Below are 18,834 nucleotides of genomic sequence, written 5' to 3'. Positions count from 1 at the left end.
AAAGAACTTTATATCTCATAACCTTGATTTAGCCATGGGCTGATTCACGTTGGATATCTCCCACAGGCCCCTGGAGCACTCATTTGAGAAAATAAACAATGACAAAGTGGTTAGGATTAAACTTTTATTATAGATTTTATTCCAGATATTGGGACATTCTTTATTTTTTTGCACACTGGAAGGAAATTACACAGTTAGCTGTTGACCAAACGTCATCCAATTAAATGACCAAGGCCACCATATTCCCTTAGCCAATCCTCATCGGTGCACACAGAAACTTTGAGCAGTTATCTGAAGAGAAGGCTGACCTCCTGTGAAGGGATAGAGTGGATGGCGTTCCCATGTCGGGCTACAGCACTCTCAATCTGGTCACGTAGGCCCAAGGGCTCACCATTTCAGTGACTGACGTTCTACCAGCAACATCCCGCGGACAGCTATGAGATGATTGACCAGTTAAGCTGTTGGGGGTCGGTCGAGGGAGGAGTGCTGGCCAGGACACCAGGAGAACTCCCTCGTCCGCTCGTCTTGGAATAGCGTCACAGGGTCAAGTCCTACTCGTTCCTACTTTGGAGAGGGGCAAGAGGTTGAGGATTGGCTGGCAATATGGTTTACAAAGTGACATGGCAGGTAAGTGCTATTAAGATAAGGGTGTCCACATTTCTACATTGTAGGAGAATTAATTGTGGCCACCATGTGTAGCGACATTGTGAACATTTTCTACTGCAATGGGCTTGTGGTGTCGCTACACATATCAGTGAGGGGTCTTCCTCTCTCCCACGTTCTTACACACACTCAGGCACTTGAAGGGCAAGTGTTTCATGTTAGCATTTTTACTTGTATAGGGAACACGACAAAGGAGGCACATTCAGTCACACTACAGGTGGGTGCTGCACTATATAATTCGTCACACTTCGCGACACAAGGATCTAAGGCGTTCATAATCACGCCAAGGCAACGTTGGAAAAAAAATAGTGCGAGGTTTCTTTCCCTGCTCTAAAATTGTGCTCGGGATGAGGGGGCCAGTGGACGTATACGGTGAAAGGGTTTTGTCTTAAACCAAATGGACAATGGTGGGACAAAACACAGAGTTTTCTTTTTAAGCCTGTGACCAGTGCAGAGATTTGCATCTTCGTTTGAGGCCGTTTTCAAAGCAGCTGGAGTTAAAATGGATGCCACCTGCCATCATGGAAATTCAACATGGCAGACTGCTGACCGGAAGGCTGGGCCAAAGCTTCAATGGCCTTTGAACCTAAGCGAATCAAATCAATTGGTCCTTGGACACCCAATGGCTATTTTATATGTTAACTCCAGCTCATGCCAATTTGATGAAGTTATGTTTTCAATTGCTGTCAGGTGTCAAAAGCAAACACGGTCCAAACTTTATTATCTACATAAGTATTATAAATGGTTAACATCTAAATTGCTTGACCATTGAGAAGAAATGGTTTGATTACCAAATGGACCTGTAGCGACATTAAAGGAGGGACAGCTACAGTTGATGGGCAGTTTCGTGGCCTGTGGTTCTCAGCTTTGCATTGGTGCTACCACGTGAGGGCATGATGGAGAGGGTCCTCTCAAGACTTAACTTGTTTTTGGGAAGGCCAGTTTTGAAACGCTGGCCTGTACGCACCCTCATGAGGGAAGTGGGGGGGGACCTGAGGCGCGATGCTGCCAACGTGACCTTTGAACCGACAGGCCCGCCCGAGGTTGGCAACCAGACGTTCTCAGGAGTTCCTGGATTTTTGACCCGGCGACGATGAGGGAACGGCCGGTAGACGTCCAATTCGCGCTGGTGTGTGTGACTCGGAGGGGAGCCTGGAGGTGAGGGTGCTCCCATGCACCTGCTGCCCTTGTCCTTCTAGATGGAGCAGGTCGCGGGATTGGGAGGAGCATCGGCCAATAACCTTACCTACGTAGTATCAAGGCCTGTGTGGGCGGGCCACAAATGACTTCTAACTGGCTTTATTAAAAAAGTGGTTAACGCCCCTCTCTCCAGTTACAGCAGCAACTAATGAATTCTCCTAGTTGGCAACCAGTTACTTCCTAAGCACCAGTTACCCTCTCATTACGTTATTGTTAGTTCTGGTATCAGCCTTGCGAATCTTTTTTGCACCTTTTCCAGTGCCGGTATAATTCCCATTGGGAACGGGAACAATCTGCGGCCTTGGTTTACCCTCGGTAGCTTCCGTTGCTCGGCCAGACCACGGGAAACCCAGGCGGGAGTGCAGAGGCCATCTTTCTCACGCCGGGAAACCCAGCCAGCGGGCGTTGGCTGGTTAGAGGAGGGCACCCTGCTCGAGCTCGATGCCACTCGTGTGCACGGTCCAGTCGAGGGTCGCTGGGTGGCATTCAGGGGTTCGGGACCTCCTGGCTGATTTCGGTTCACCCTGGTCCAGGGGCGGTATGGGTGAGGCCAATTGTAGCCACTCCGACACAATCAGCAAGCACAGCAAAGATTGGAAATCCAACTTTGGACCTTCCTGGTCGATGAAGCCAGTGGGCCAGATTTGGAGATTAACTTCTTAAACGCAGTGTAAAATTGCCATTGAGAATGGGGACCTCTGGTCTCCATATTACAAAAAGGATATTGAGGCACTGGAGCAAGTGCAAAAAAAAGATTCACAAGGCTGATCCCAGAACAGAGAGGTTCTAACAATCAGGAAAGGCTGGGGCTCTGTTCTCTAGAAAAGAAGGCTGAGGGGTGACCTGATAGAGGTCTTCAAGATTATGAAGGGGTTCGATAGGGTAGACGTAGAGAAGATGTTTCCACTTGTGGGCAAGACCAGAACTAGGGCCCATAAATATAAGAGAGTCACTAATAAATCCAATAAGGAACTCAGAAGAAACTTCTTTACCCAGAGAGTGGTGAGAATGTGGAACTCACTCCCACATGGAGTGGTTGAGGTGAATAGTGTAGATGGATTCAAGGGGAAGCTGGATAAACACATGAGGGAGAAAGGAATAGAAGGATATGCTGATAGGGTGAGATGGAGAGGGGTGGGAGGAGGCTCGTGTGGAGAATAAACACCGGCACAGACCGACTGTAGACTCGATGTAAAAGAGATGTGTGCAGGCTGGCCAGAAAAGACTTAATACTCCCCACTCTGGCAGGATGTGGATTTAATTGACAAACCCCGGGGGATTAATTGCCCTGTAAGCACGGACACATTAACTACAAGTGCGTTCGTATTGGCCTCCTGTTCGTGCTTTTGTTTTAATACCCGTGACACTTTGAGGTGTGACAGATGTGCACCAGCTGCAAGACTCCTATGTAACTACATAGTCACTGGAAAATTGGAAGCTCCAAACCAACTTATTGATACAATGTGGGTTCAAGTATAATTGACTGATTAACTCACTCACCCACCACTTCCAGGTCTTAGAATCGTACAGCACAGAAGGAGGCCATTCGGCCCCTCGTGCCCCTGCTGGCTCTTTGAAAGAGCTGCCCAATTAGACCCACTCCCCTTGCTCTTTCCCCCGTAGCCCTGCAAATTTTTCCTTTTCAAGTATTTCTCCAATTCGCCTTTTGAAAGTTATTATTGAATCTGCTCCCACCGCCCTTTCAGATCAGAACAACTCGCTGTGTAAAAAAAAATGTCTCCTCATCTCCCCTTTGGTTCTTTAGCCAATTACCTTATCTGTGACCTCTGGTTACCAACCCTCCTGCCAGTGGAAATATTTGCTCTTTATTTACACTATCAAAAACCCCATATAATTTTGAACATCTCTATTAAATCGCCCCTTAACCTTCTCTGCTCTAAGGAGAACAATCCCAGCTTCTCCAGTCTCTCCACATAACCGAAGACCCTCATTTCTATTTCGTGGATAATCGTGTAGACGAGAACATGGAACCCCATAACAAGTTGCTCTGTGACATTACAAGATGTGAGGTGACTGCACGCACAATGAATTAAACACTATCCTCTCTGTACAGGGCACCAGAATCCTTAGATTGATTATATTACACCATTTAACATCCTTTATCGGCCTGTCTTGCTCTCTACTGGTATGGGCTAAGAAAACTTAGGGTAAGAATCTGTTATAATAGAGAAATTTTAGACCCGACTATCAATACAAATTCTGCTTTCAAAAGCAGTAAACATAAAAATTCTGTTAAAATCTCCCGATATTTGGTTTAAATACTCCACTAGTATTGAAGGCTATGGAAAGCAGCATTATTCTGAGATAATATTACTTGTTATTGACGAGGAATGGGACTAGGCACTTTTCACTCACTAGGTAGAAAGGCGCACTCTAGAACTTAAGGCACATGGGCCCCATCTCTTAAATCAGAGGTATGACATTTCGGGCATACACACACACACACACCACACATACAATAAAAAGCTAGCAGCTTTCTGGGGCATTGCTTGCAGGTAGTTTGGGATTGCAGTTATGGTTACGATTTTAAGCTTTTAAAATGGAGCGGTGTTTAATCTGACCCGTACTTTTAGGGACATTGCTCAGATACTTCCTGTGGGGAAGTGGTCTGACTAGCCACACCCTGAATTAGGGAATAATTGCTGAGGGCAGTTTCCGTAGATTGGCGGTTACTGGTAAATTTCCCTTGGGGACGGACAGTGGGGTCTGAGAAAGCAAATGGAAACTGACCGGTATTATTGCTTTTGTTTTAGTACCCGTGACATTTACAAGTGTGAGGCATGGCGTGGGACGCCCTAAGTGTGAGGTGCAGCATGGGACACCCCAAGTGTGACAGACATGCACCTGACACGTAGTTGTTAGTCAATTGCAAAGTTTGAACCAATCTCATTTGCATATTTTGGGTCCATTCTGGATATATGACATGACTTAACTCACCCACCACCAGGTCTTGCTTGCAATCTCCAAGCAGTGCTAAGTCCTGGCCGTTACGATGTTCCACTGCTAGTTTGAGAGTGGATCGTAGGGATTAAATTACTTGTTGCATCAATTCACTTGCCCTGGTAATATAGTAGGCTCTGTACCAGGGTGGGGAGACAATGCATGTAATGTGGTCCCGGGAATGGTAACGGGGAGATTAATGATAGATACTAGCCCCGGTGTTAGCTCAACACATAACTGTCAGAAAGATAGTGAAGAGTTTTAAGACCTCTTTGGGTCCAGAGGGTAAATGGTTTGTGTACATGTGACTAACATAGTAACAGGAGGAGGCCATTCAGCCCCTCGAGCCTCTTCCCGCCATTCAATTAGACCACAGCTGATATGTACCTCAACTCCATATCCATACCGAAAGGCTTCTCTGGGGGCCAGGGAAGAGGATGGAAGATTAAGACGACTTTGTTCATTCGCAAAGCAGCCCAGATCTCTCCCAGGCCCCACTCGCTCTCTTCCATCGAGCGACCAACGAGACTCCCCTATGACCGAGCGCCAGGAGCAGGCTAAAGACCAACGCTGGTCAAAATTGCCGGCGACTCTTTCAAAACGGGCACAATTTTGGTCAGCAAATTAAAACCGAGGGCCTCCCATGCCAGGGGTCGATTGGAGGAATCTGGCATTCAGAACGCAAATGTGAACGTCTTCCAAAAGGACCCAGATGGGCAGTCCAGTTGGGATCCGTTTGTTATCTCCTGGGGACTTGTGCAAAAATGGCGCTTTCAAACCAAAGTTGTGGTAGAGACAGGAGCTCTGACCTGAAAGTGTCTCCTTCCCTGACCAAGGTGGGTGGGGGCTGGGGGGAGCTGTGCATCTTGGGTTCTCCCTTCTGAAGAGTCAAAACGTCATGGGCCACCAGCTTGGCTCACTCTCTCTTCTGCTTGACCCTGTCGGGGAAGTTGCTCTGCAGAAAGGAAGAGGAGCTGGGGGACCAGGACAAGAGGAGGACGAAGATTCCGATGATCAGGAGGTTGAGGAGCAAACAGACCACCGTGACCCCCAACGTCCCCTCGAGCGACGGCAATGGGGCGTGGAGCTCCAGCCAGGAATGGCGGCAGCCCATGTCGGTGATGATGGCCTCCATCTGGAAGTGCGTGCCGGCGACAGCACAGATGTGGAACAGCTGGTGGCTGTGACCTAGGAGACGGAAAATATGCAACAAAAAAAAAACATCAGGCCCGAGAAACCAGAGGTTTCAAATCAGCTTTCGCCGCACGAGAACAGAGCAGGTTTCCAGGATCCGAATCTCCTGTTCAAAGCTTCTCCCGGAAAAGCCCCAGGTCTGAGCCCCTGTAGTTGCCGAGTTCCCCGTTCCTAGACCATTTGCAGTGGTTTTCTGGGAGGAATCCCCCCGGTTTTCCAATTGAAAATAAGTTGAGCGACACAATGTCGATATTCAATGTGTCTCACGGTGTCAACCAAATGGAAAAAATGCCAGATATTTATTCACAAAGATGTGCTCTACGCTGACCTACGTTGGCTCCCAGTCCGGCAATGCCTCAATTTTTAAATTCTCATCCTTGTTTTCAAATCCCTCCATGGCCCTCGCCCCCCCCTCACTATCTCTGTAACCTCCTCCAGCCCCTACAACCCTCCGAGATCTCTGCGCTCCTCCAATTCTGGCCTCTTGCGCATCCCCGATTTCCTTCGCTCCACCATTGGCGGCCATGCCTTCAGCTGCCTCGGCCCTAAGCTCTGGAATTCCCTCCCTAAACCTCTCCGCCTCGCTCTCTCCTCCTTTAAGACACTCCTTAAAACCTACCTCTTTGACCGAGCTTTTGGTCACCTGTCCTAATATCTCCTTACGTGGCTCGGTGTCAAATTTTTAATCTGACTTATGCTCGTGAAGCACCTCGGGACGTTTTATTACATTAAAGGCGCTATATAAATGCAAGTTATTGTTGACGATGACGCAGGGTTGCCAACTGTGGTTAGACGTATTCCTGGAGGTTTCGTCACATGACCTTGCGCCTCCAATCGGCCCCAACTGGTCAAACAGCCTCTCCCCCCACCCCATCTCCAATATTTCTCTAACTAATAAACAAAGAAAAACAAAAAAACGCCTGTGATTTCCCCCCGCCCCGAGTTGCTCACAGGACAGGAAGCTTTCATTCCCGCAGACTCCAGGTCAATCCTGGAGGGTTGGCAACCCTAAGATGTGATGCCCCTTTATCCTGCACAGGTTGGACACAAGTCAGAGGTCAAAGGGCAGCTCGGACGCACTCAGTGAATGTCGGTCCTGCAGACTATTACATTTCTCGCCAGTGCTGCAGGCTGACTGAGGTTAAATACCATCCCCCAAAAACCCGCCCCTGCTCCCCTTGCTCTCCCCCCATCCCCACTTCCCCAATCCCCGGCAGGCCAGAGACTCACCGATGTAATCGAAGCAGCCAGGAGCCAGGCGTTCTGGTAGGTGTGAGGCAAACAGGAAGCAGGTGAGGATAGCGAGTATCAGGTGGTGGTAGTGAGTGGGCACAGCATCATTGTGGCTGCAATCTTCGCCCCAGCACAGTAACAGCTGTGGAGCGAGGGAAAAAGGGAGAGAGCTGAGCAGTCTCACATTCGAACACTCCCCGGGCTCTCCGGGGGAACTTGTCCGCGCTGACGCCATCTTTCAGTTTCAAAAGATTCTAAATCTTGCGTCTGCGAGTTCTCGTCACCCTGTTGTGCCAGCTTTCTCCGCCATGTCCTTATTTATAATGGAAGTTGCCTATGTAAACGTGTCACGCTGCGATTACACCCTCCCACCATCTGGTGGCGCCGTTGTGGCTCGGTTTTTGCATCTCAGCTCTTCAGGGAGGAACTGCTGTGTTCCAATCACCTCTGCTTTCTAATTTGCCCCGTTACCCGATATATACTGTACATGTACAGGAGCCAACACAGGCCGTACAGTACCAGACGGGAGTGAATCGTTCCCTTTTACCCGCTGTGTACTGTACATGTACAGGAGCTGACACGGAGACACACACGGGCCGCACAGTACCAGACGGGAGTGAATTGTTCCCTTTTATCTGTCTATAGCCATAGAACAGGGTACTTTCTAAATGGTAAAAAGTTAAAAACAGTGGATGTCCAAAGGGATTTAGGGGTTCAGGTACATAGATCATTGAAGTGTCATGAACAGGTGCAGAAAATAATCAATAAGGCTAATGGAATGCTGGCCTTTATATCTAGAGGACTGGAGTACAAGGGGGCAGAAGTTATGCTGCAGCTATACAAAACCCTGGTTAGACCACACCTGGAGTACTGTGAGCAGTTCTGGGCACCGCACCTTCGGAAGGACATATTGGCCTTGGAGGGAGTGCAGCGTAGGTTTACTAGAATGATACCCGGACTTCAAGGGTTAAGTTACGAGGAGAGATTACACAAATTGGGGGTGTATTCTGGAGTTTAGAAGGTCATGGGGTGATCTGATCGAAGTTTATAAGATATTAAGGGGAACGGATAGGATGGATAGAGAGAAACTATTTCCGCTGGTTGGGGATTCTAGGAGTAGGGGGCACAGTCTAAAAATTAGAGCCAGCCCTTTCAGGAGCGAGATTAGAAAACATTTCTCCACACAAAGGGTGGCAGAAGTTTGGAACTCTCTTCCGCAAACGGCAATTGATACTAGCTCAATTGCTAAATTTAAATTTGAGATAGATAGCTTTTTGGCAACCAAAGGTATTAAGGGATATGGGCCAAAGGCAGGTATATGGAGTTAGATCACAGATCAGCCATGATCTTATCAAATGGCGGAGCAGGCACGAGGGGCTGAATGGCCTACTCCTGTTCCTATGTTCCATACTTTGCCAGTTAGTTCTTACCCTGTAGAAGAGGGGGATGTTGTCAAACAGGAAGGGATAGGTGAAGGCTGTGATCCTCAGTGTTTTACTCAGCTTGGGCTGTTCGATCTCTAGGAACCTGGTAACAAAAGAAACAGCCAGAAAGGAACCTTGTGGAGTTATCAATCTTTGTCTGTCCGCCGTGGCTCAGCGGGTAGCACGCTCGCCTCTCAATCAGAAGGTCGTGGGTTCGAGCCCCACGCCAGAGAGTTGAGTAGACGATCCAGGCCGACACGCCCAGTACGGTACTGCAGTGTCGGAAAGGCCGTCTTTCGGATGAGACGTTAAACAGAGGCCCAGTCTAGCCCTCTTGGGTGGATGCAAAAGATCCCACGGCTGCTATTGCGAAGAGTGGGGGAGTTACCACTGAGCCAAACTATAACGGATTAAATATTTTACGTAACAAAAAAAACAAGGTTTAAAAGTGAACTGGACCTTTCCAATGATTCAGACCTCATGTCCCTCAGGGTTAAAACAGGTAAATGTCCCCTGAGGGACGAGAGGTCCGAATAACAGATAAGTGTCTCTAACGCCATTGGACGTGGTGCGTCTGGACAGTGTAATGAAATATCCCATCAGGCACAAACTGATTTACCCGCATTCCCAGAGATAAAAGTCCAAACCATCAAAAGGACAGGAGTCTCACCCGGAGCATTTGTACATGAGAGGGGGGGACAGGGAACTTGGGGAAAGACACTGTTCGTAGGTAGCGATGGCCTTTGATTCATTGGCCTAGCTGGGAATATAATCTGACCGCTTTCTTTTGACTCTTCTCCTTTCTCTGAGCTCGGTCTTTCTCACACATTTACGTTGCTGTTCCGGTTTTAATACCAGCCTCCCAGCAGCAGAGTGACGAGCAGAAGTTACTCCACAGCAGGGTTACGGTGTTTCAAGCGTCTTATCTAGGCCCGCCCGCTCCGGCCCCCCCCACCCTGAGGCCTTTATATCCTGTGCAGGAATTTCAATTTAGACGGATATTTCTACAAGTGAAGGGTTACGATTGGAGAACAAAGTTTCCAACAAACTCACCACGGACACCGAAAGAATGTTTTGGAAAGCTCAAATCTGACTTTCACCAGCGTCACCATGGTAACCGGGCCTACCTGGAGTAGCAAGAGAGCGTCGTGCAAACCACGGTGTTAAAGACAGCCACGGGGATGAAGCAGGAATGTAGAGTGCTGTTAATCCAGCGGTCTGGCATGACGTAGGCCCTGTAGGTGACTGCACATCCTGCAACAGAGACACAGGGAGGGCATTGGGATATCGAACAATCAGTGGGGTCGGCGAGGTCAGCTATCGCAGCGCAGGCCCGGGACGAAACCTGGGCCTTTCCTGCTCTCGGTGGGGCCGAGCCCCACTCCGGGCGGGATCAGCTAACGCAGCACAGGCTGGGGATGAAACATGGGCCCTTCCTATCCTCTGCGGGGCTCAGCACCGGGTTTAAATTCATTTTATTTCACCCAGCCGTTGTCAGATTCCCTCTGCAGTCGGAAAAAGCCCATGAAAAATTTGGCACAAGTAATAAACTCTGAATACAGGCAGCGAGAACTGTCGGCTTGTGTTTTTCTGTAAGGAAGTTTTTTTAAAAAATAATTAATTTCTTTCCAAAATGTTCCTTCGGTTTAACTTTTGGCCATTCAGTGTCGGATATCTACTTAAAGGTTACATAGTGGAAAACAAGGGGAGTTTGTACGCCGTAAATTAATTCAGTTCTGTGCTCAATAACAGGGCTGTGAATTGGGCCTTTATTTGTGAAGACAATGCCTCTGTCTATATCCCTCCCAGTCAGGCTTGTTTGACTCAATGCTATACAGGGCAGCTGGTAGGGATGTTTCTCCCCCTCCCCCTGTTTTAATTTGATCAGGAACCGTGTGATCTCAACATTCCCGAGATCGCACTGGTGCGGCTCGATTGTAAACCCAAGGCAGGGAGGGAGGGAGAGAGAGAGAGAGAGAGAGAGAGAGAGCGCCAGAATTCTGGTGACTGCCCAGGGACAACCTGCTTCTTGTTAGAAGCCACATCCGGAGATCAGTATTCGACTGGTGTGCACCCATCATTCCCTGTGCTCGCTGACCTACATTGGCTCCTAGTCTAGCAATTCCTCGATTTTAAAATTCTCATCCTCGTGTTCAAATCCCCTCCACGGCCTCACCAGCAACCCCCTCCCTATCTCTAACCTCCTCCAGCCCTACAACTCCTCCGAGATCTCGGCGCTCCTCCAATTCTGGCCTCTTGCGCATCCCCGATTTTCAGCGCTCCACCATTGGCGGCTGGGCCTTCTTCTCTCTCGCCCCTAAGCTAGGGTTGCCAACCCTCCAGGAATGGCCTGGAGTCTCCAGGAATGGCCTGGAGTCTCCAGGAATGGCCTGGAGTCTCCAGGAATGGCCTGGAGTCTCCAGGAATGGCCTGGAGTCTCCAGGAATGGCCTGGAGTCTCCAGGAATGGCCTGGAGTCTCCAGGAATGGCCTGGAGTCTCCAGGAATGGCCTGGAGTCTCCAGGAATGGCCTGGAGTCTCCAGGAATGGCCTGGAGTCTCCAGGAATGGCCTGGAGTCTCCAGGAATGGCCTGGAGTCTCCAGGAATGGCCTGGAGTCTCCAGGAATGGAAGATTAATCTCCAAGACCCGGCTTTCGAGCGACCTGGGAGAAAATTCGTATGGGGAGGCGTTTCTTTTCCAATTTTTTTTGAACACTTACGTTTATTAGTTTTTAAAATATTGGAGATGGGGAAAACGAGGGAGAAACTGGGCTGTTTGCCCGACAGTCAAGAATTATCCAATCGGGTAACGAAGAGTCTGTTTGCTTTCCGATTGGCCGTGGGAAGGCGGAGCGATGTGAGGATGGGCGTGTTGGGCGACCAATGGTGCGAGAGCTTTGGGGGGGGTGGGTGGGGCACTGGAGGTCACGTGACAAAACCTCCAGGAATATGTCCAACCAGAGTTGGCGACCCCTAGCTGAGCAACCTGGGGGGGTGGAAGAGGAAGAAACTTAAGTCATACTCGGAGATCACACAATGGTAGACAGTGAGCGGATGAGGTGAGGTACGTGGGAGTGAGTGGTACTTACATACCCAAGCTGTAGAGGCTAAGTGCACCGTAGTCGAAGAAGTAGCAGATATGTCGGGCTTCGGCGGACATAGTGCTGAAGGTGTGGGCACAGCTGGATGTGAAAGGGTAGAGGCAGATGAAAAGCATGTAAACGAACAGCGGCCATGTGTAAGCCTCATTATAGAAGTCCAAGGTGTGCGAGAGGACCAGAAACTTCCACAGGAAGTACCTGCAAGAAACAAGGAAGAGGTGTGAGCCTGGTGCGTAAATAAGTGGGTGCGAGGGGTCGAAGGGCACAGACACGCGTCTCAGAGAACGTGTGGAAGGCGCCAGTGAGGTCAATGGGGATTGCTCTTCGATTGTCTAGTCTCTGATCTCAAGACCAATTTTAGCTGTTACATAGAGTTACATCCAATTTACAGCACGGAAACAGGCCATTCGGCCCAACTGGTCTATGCTGGTGTTTATGCTCCACACGAGCCTCCTCCCACCCTAATTCATCTCACCCTATCAGCATATCCTTCTATTCCTTTCTCCCTCATGTGTTTATCCAGCTTCCCCTTAAATGCATCTATGTTATTCCCCTCAACCACTCCTTGTGGGAGTGAGTTCCACATTCTCACCACTCTCTGGGTAAAGAAGTTTCTCCTGAATTCCCGATTGGATTTATTAGTGATTATCTTATATTTATGACCTCTAGTTCTGGTCTCCCCCACAAGTGGAAACATCTTCTCTACGTCTACCCTATCGAACCCCTTCATAATTTTAAAGACCTCGATCAGGTCACCCCTCAGCCTTCTCTTTTCTAGAGGAGAGTCCCAGCCTGTTCAGCCTTCCCTGATATTTAGAAGCTCTCAGTTCTGGGTATGTTTGAAAATAGTTAACCAGAGTGGCTCAATGCCAAATTCATGTACAATGGATCACTAGACTGCCAGGGAACTGCGGGGCAATGTAGTAATGGTTTTGCTGTCACCCAGTTATGTTAGAGCACGCGGGGAAACTGCTTACTGGCAGAAATATAGTCTTGTAAAATTGATTTTAAAATTCTCATCCTTGTTTTCAAATCCCTCCATGGCCTCGCCCCTCCCTCCCTATCTCTGTAACCTCCTCCAGCCCTACAACCCTCCGAGATCTCTGCGCTCCTCCAATTCTGGCCTCTTGCGCATCCCCCGATTTTAATCGCTCCACCATTGGCGGCCGTGCCTTCAGCTGCCTGGGCCCTGAGCTCTGGAATTCCCTCCCTAAACCCCTCTCTCCTCCTCCTTAAAACCTACCTCTTTGACCAAGCTTTTGATCACCTGTCCTAATATCTCATGTGGCTCGGTGTCAATTTTTGTTTGATAATCGCTCCTGTGAAGCACCTTGGGATGTTTTATTACATTAAAGGCGCTATATAAATGCAGGTTGGTGTTGTACAACAAGGTTTCGACTGTCTTTTTGTAATCAGTGCAGCGGAGCCAATAACTCCGTAGGAAGAGGAGAGCAATGTTTGGGCCAGGAAGTGACTGTGTCCTTGTGCTCAGTGAGTGTGCAAAAAAAAAAGTGCAGTAAAGGAAATCACAGATTCAGTTTCTTAAAATCAACACTCATTCCCACATAATCCTTTTAGGTGAAACACAGTCAAGAGTTTAAGTATAGCTTCACTGATAACCCGCAGTGAATACAGTGCCTAGTATTGTACTGAGCCATGTTGTTCGATGGGTGATACAGTGCCCAGTGTCAGGCAACAAAAGTCCCAGGTTTCACCCTCAGTCTGTGCTGAATTAGTGATTTCAACCTCTTGGCCTCAGGGACCGTTAAAATCAGCGGTGGTGTTATTATCCAGACTGCTGTCCGAGGACTCTCGCTGGAAAAATCCACGTGCGGGAGTATCAGGCGAGGGCGTGCTTGCGATGCCCCCCTTGGTTGACTAGGCTGCTTACACTCACTCCCACACATGAAGCACGGGAGGGCAGTTGAAGCTGATGGAATCGTACCCCAGCAGGATTGAGGGGGGTGGAAAAAAAAAGAGGGAACTTACATCAAGAACGAGCAGACCCCCCCCGCTCCCTCCCATCCCTAGACCGCTTACGTACCACGTAGGGAGGAAATGAGTCCAAATGTTAAGAGTCTCGTTAGTCATTTGGAACGTGCTGAGGAGGCAGTCGACTGCCGTGCTCTTTGGGTGACGGTAGCCAGAGATAATTCCATCTTCACGGAAAACCTGGATGGCACAGAAGCACAAAAAAAGACAAAGTGAGCAGAGAAGGATCCCACAAACCTCGGCAGAGCCACTTTCCAATTCCTCCATTCTGGAACGTCGCCCGGAGAGGTTTCCGATTGTAGGCTGCGTTGACAATGTTTGCAATGCTTGGCTGAAACATCGATTGTCCTGCTCAGGAGAGGGGTAACTGGACCCCTGGCTACATGTGTATGCACAGCTGTCTGCAGCAGGAGGCACCAGAGAGCGATCAAGAACTAGAAATTTTAACACTATTTTAACCTGAAATTAGGACAGATGAATGATACTTATGAGTTTTTTTTTTAATTTTAAAAAAATTTCCCCACAGACAGTTGATGAATGTATAGGTTTTTAAAAATATATATACACAAGATTGGTGCTGGAATTGGGAGGAGAGATTTTAGAAATCTGCTCCACAGAGCCACCAAGTGACCAGAGTCTGAAACTACAGCGTGACCGTTTACATAGCAAAACTGAATGGGAAATGTTGACATAGCAATTTTGCATTGGGATGTTGTCAGAAAAGTGTGACCAAATACCCGTGACAACAGGAAGTGGGTGTCCAATGCAAGATTTTTGTATTAATGCAGAGATTTGATGGATAGCGTAATCATTACCGGGGCTATTAATCTGAGAGTCTGGGTTGTACTAACACCCTTTGCTCTGAAAATTTGGATGAGATCTCAGTTCCGTTGGACTTACTCTGGGGACTTGGTGATTGTTTAAGAGGTGGGGCAACTTGACTGTTAACATCTCGGAGTCCTTTTCCCGTACAAGATGACGCGCTACCCTGGTTTTCTGTAGGCGTCCTGTATTGGACGATCAATGTAGCTCAGTCAGGTGCCCTCCACACCTTCTCCTCCTCAACTCCATTGCTGGTCTGGTTCCCGTCTGCAGGAAACACAATAAAGGGTGTTTTAGAATAGAACAAAAAAAGGAGCCAGGAATGAGACGAGGTCATTCCATTAATTACATTACAAAAGAACTTGCATTTATATAGCGTTTTTAACATAGTAGAACATCTCAAGGTGCTTCACTTAGTTGTCACTTCATTGGCTGTAAAGCGCTTAGGGACATCCTGAGGTCATGAAAGGCGCTATATAAATGCAAGTTTTTTTTTGTAAGCGCAATCTCCGCCTCACATCTTTCAAAAACATCGAGCTTGAGGGTAAGCAAGTGTCCTGCAGTGAAGCTGGTTTGCACGTGACACAAAGCTCATCAGCTCAAGTGCAGAGGTTTAAATATCGTCAGGCTCCAAGCATAGAATTATATGGTGTACAGCACTGAAACAGGCCATTCGGCCCAACTGGTCTATGCCGGTGTTTATTCTCCACAGCAGCCTCCTCATCTCACCATATCCTTCTATCCCTTTCTCCCTCTTGTGTTTATCCAGCTTCCCCTTAAATGCATCTGCACTATTCACCTCAACCACTCCTTGTGGTAGCAAGTTCCACATTCTCACCACTGTGTAAAGAAGTTTCTCCTGAATTCTTTATTTGATCTGTTAGTGACTATCTTACATTTATGTCCCCCTTGTTCTGGACTCACCCACAAGTGGAAACATCTTCTCTACATCCCACCCTCTCGAACCCCCTTCATAATCTTAGCGATCTCCTCTTTCCCAGAAAATAAAGTCCCAGCCTGCTCAATCGTTCCTGATGGTGCAGGAAAGGTTTACAAGGATGATACCAGAATTGAGGGGATGCAACTGACTACAGTGCCTCAATATCCTTTTTTGTAATAGAGAGACCAGAACTGTGCACAGTACCCCAAGTGCGGTCTAACCAAGGTTCTATACAAGTTTAACATAACTTCTCTGCTTTCGTATTTTATTCTGGAAATAAACAGTGCAAACAAAGCATTGGGGTTTATCAACATGCATTGCTACCTTTGTGTATGTGTTCACAAATCTCTTAGCTCCCCTGCCCCATTTAGTCTCTTACCTCCTTATTCCTTCTACCAAAATGGACCATCTCTTCCCTATATTGAATTTCATTTCCCGTTCATCTGCCCAGTCTGCAAGCCTGTTTGTATCGTCCTGTATTTTGGTGCTGTCCTCCACATTATTAGTTCCAGCCCCTCAATGAGGCACCATCTGCAGATTTCAATACCATATCTCCAATTTCAGAGTCCAAATGGCCGTTCCCATTTGCTGCCAGTCCAACAAACTACCCTCAATTCACACCCTCAATTTCTGTTTCGTAGCCATCTTTCAGTCCATTCTGCTGGCTGCCCCCTGACCTTTGTTGCTAAGGTTTCTGGAAGTGCTATCACATCACCATCTCCTCCCCTGGGGAGGCAACATAGAAAATAGGAGCAGGAGTAGGCCATTCGGCCCTTCAAGCCTGCTCCGCCATTCAATATGATCATAAGCACATAAGAAATAGGAGCAGGAGTAGGCCAATCGGCCCCTCGAGCCTGCTCCGCCATTTAATAAGATCATGGCTGATCTGATCCTAACCTCAAATCTAAATTCATGTCCAATTTCCTGCCCGCTCCCCGTAACCCCTAATTCCCTTCACTTCTAGGAAACTGCCTATTTCTGTTTTAAATTTATTTAATGATGTAGCTTCCACAGCTTCCTGGGGCAGCAAATTCCACAGACCTACTACCCTCTGAGTGAAGAAGTTTCTCCTCATCTCAGTTTTGAAAGAGCAGCCCCTTATTCTAAGATTATGCCCCCTCGTTCTAGTTTCACCCATCCTTGGGAACATCCTTACCGCATCCACCCGATCAAGCCCCTTCACAATCTTATATGTTTCAATAAGATCGCCTCTCATTCTTCTGAACGCCAATGAGTAGAGTCCCAATCTACTCAACCTCTCCTCATATGTCCGCCCCCTCATCCCCGGGATTAACCGAGTGAACCTTCTTTGTACTGCCTCGAGAGCAAGTATGTCTTTTCTTAATCATGGCTGATGCTCTATCTCAATACCATATTCCCACTCTCTCCCCATACCCCTTGATGCTTTTTGTGTCCAGAAATCTATCCAGCTCCTTCTTAAATATATTCAGTGACTTGTCCTCCACTGCCTTCGGTGGGAGAGAATTCCACAGGTTCACCACCCTCTGAGTGAAGAAATTTCTCCACATCTCAGTCCTAAATGCAAGGAATCTTACAACACCAGGTTATAGTTATCCCGAGACTGTGACCCCCTCGTTTTGGACCCCCCAGCCAGGGGAAACATCTTCCCTGCATCCAGTCTGTCTAGCCCGGTCAGAATTTCATAAGTTTCAATATTTCAAGAAATTGCAGTAAGATTTCTATCGCTAAGCTTTCAAAAAAAAAGAAACATTCCTGAAGTCTTTCGCTCCAAAAACCCAGCACATCGGACGGGAACTTTGCACAATTTGTTCTGCAAAAAAAAAAATTGCAAAAAGGAAGTTGCAGCTTGTCTACTGTTCATCTTTTCCAGTTCCACTGTGCTGCTCGGGCTTGAGACTGGTGATTAAAATGACTTTAAGCAGACAGCTTAGGAGAGATTGAACGGGAAGCTTACCAGCCTCTTGTGCAGTGAGGTACCTCTCCCTATTCCGGACTTCTTTGCCCCTGAGTTTTTCGGCTGGTCATGATGCCTGGAGACTCTTGTGTACAGAGTTCAGTCACCAACCTCTTGCTTGCTGCCTCTCCTCTCCTCTCCTGCGCCTTTCTTTCTCTGGGTTTATAGCTGGAGTCAATCTCCGCCTTCTTGGAGCGGGCTGATTGGCGGAAGGATAAAGAAAGGGCCCCTTGTTTTCCGAGGATCAGCTGATGAAGGGAGTTGCCATTTAAAGGGACAGTGTCCCTCCCCGTCCCCACTCTGCAGGACCGCCCCTTAACGTTTAAAGGGACAGCGTGTGCCTCTCTGCGGTCTGACCCCCACATTTAAAGATGATGTGGAGATGCCGGTGATGGACTGGGGTGGACAAATGTAAGGAATCTTACAACACCAGGTAATAGTCCAACACTATAACCTGGTGTTCTAAGATTCCTTACACATTTAAAGAGGCAGCGTCCCCGCTCTGAAGGACTGTCCCTGCCATTTAAAGAGACAGCATCCGCACACTGCAGGACCGTCCCTTCCATTTAAAGAGACAGTGTCCCAACTCTGTGTAACTGCCCCTGCCATTTAAAGAGACAGTACCCGCACTCTGAAAGGCTGCTCCCGCCATTTAAAGAGACAGCGCCCGCACGCTGCAAGGCTGCTCCCGCCATTTAAAGAGACAGCGCCCGCACGCTGCAAGGCTGCTCCCGCCATTTAAAGAGACAGCGCCCGCACTCTGCAAGGCTGCTCCCGCCATTTAAAGAGACAGCGCCCGCACTCTGCAAGGCTGCTCCCGCCATTTAAAGAGACAGCGCCCGCACTCTGCAAGGCTGCTCCCGCCATTTAAAGAGACAGCGCCCGCACTCTGCAAGGCTGCTCCTGCCATTTAAAGATACAGCGTCCCCACTCTGCAGGACTGCTATGATCTGGAAGGGTGGAGGAAGCAGATTCAATAGTAACTCTCAAAAGGGAATTGGATAAATACTTGAAAAGGAAAAATTTGCAGGGCTCCGGGGAGTGGGGCTAACTGGATAGCTCTTTCAAAGAGCCAGCACAGCCACGATGGGCTGAAAGGCCTTTTTTTTTGTGCTCTGTGATTCTGTGATCACATGAGCCACTGGGGCTGCAGCGGTGGCAGCTGATCAGCTCTGTGGACCTTCACATGCTGCTGAGTGACAAGAAGTTTAGCATCTTGTCCCGGGTCTGTCACCTTGTTCATTCCCTGCTGCCGGATACATTTTGTAGCCAGGGGCAAAGTCAAAGTTGAGTGGGTGCCAATTCTCCGGTGGAACATGGCCGAAAGTCTCCTCTATCGATTTGGCCCCATGTGGATGTGCTGCAAAG

The 18,834-nt window shown here is 48.3% G+C and overlaps 1 protein-coding gene across 1 annotated transcript; it reads right to left on the bottom strand.

Annotated features, from left to right (window-relative positions):
• Window positions 1–110: 110 nt before the first annotated feature.
• On the bottom strand, window positions 111–17,644 carry paqr6 (progestin and adipoQ receptor family member VI). Its single transcript, XM_067975907.1, has 8 exons — window positions 17,467–17,644; window positions 14,669–14,857; window positions 13,821–13,948; window positions 11,769–11,974; window positions 9,803–9,929; window positions 8,682–8,778; window positions 7,249–7,393; window positions 111–6,012 (listed from the first exon to the last, which is right to left on the bottom strand). The coding sequence occupies exons 2-8, from the start codon at window positions 14,717–14,719 to the stop codon at window positions 5,741–5,743; spliced, it is 1,026 nt and encodes a 341-aa protein (XP_067832008.1). The 5' UTR covers window positions 14,720–14,857; window positions 17,467–17,644; the 3' UTR covers window positions 111–5,740.
• Window positions 17,645–18,834: the final 1,190 nt, after the last annotated feature.

The sequence above is a fragment of the Heptranchias perlo genome, chromosome 44 (assembly GCF_035084215.1).
Source record: "Heptranchias perlo isolate sHepPer1 chromosome 44, sHepPer1.hap1, whole genome shotgun sequence".
NCBI lineage: Eukaryota > Metazoa > Chordata > Chondrichthyes > Hexanchiformes > Hexanchidae > Heptranchias > Heptranchias perlo.
The sequence above is the reverse complement of the archived record's forward strand: the minus strand, read 5'-3'. Positions and strand labels throughout refer to the sequence as shown.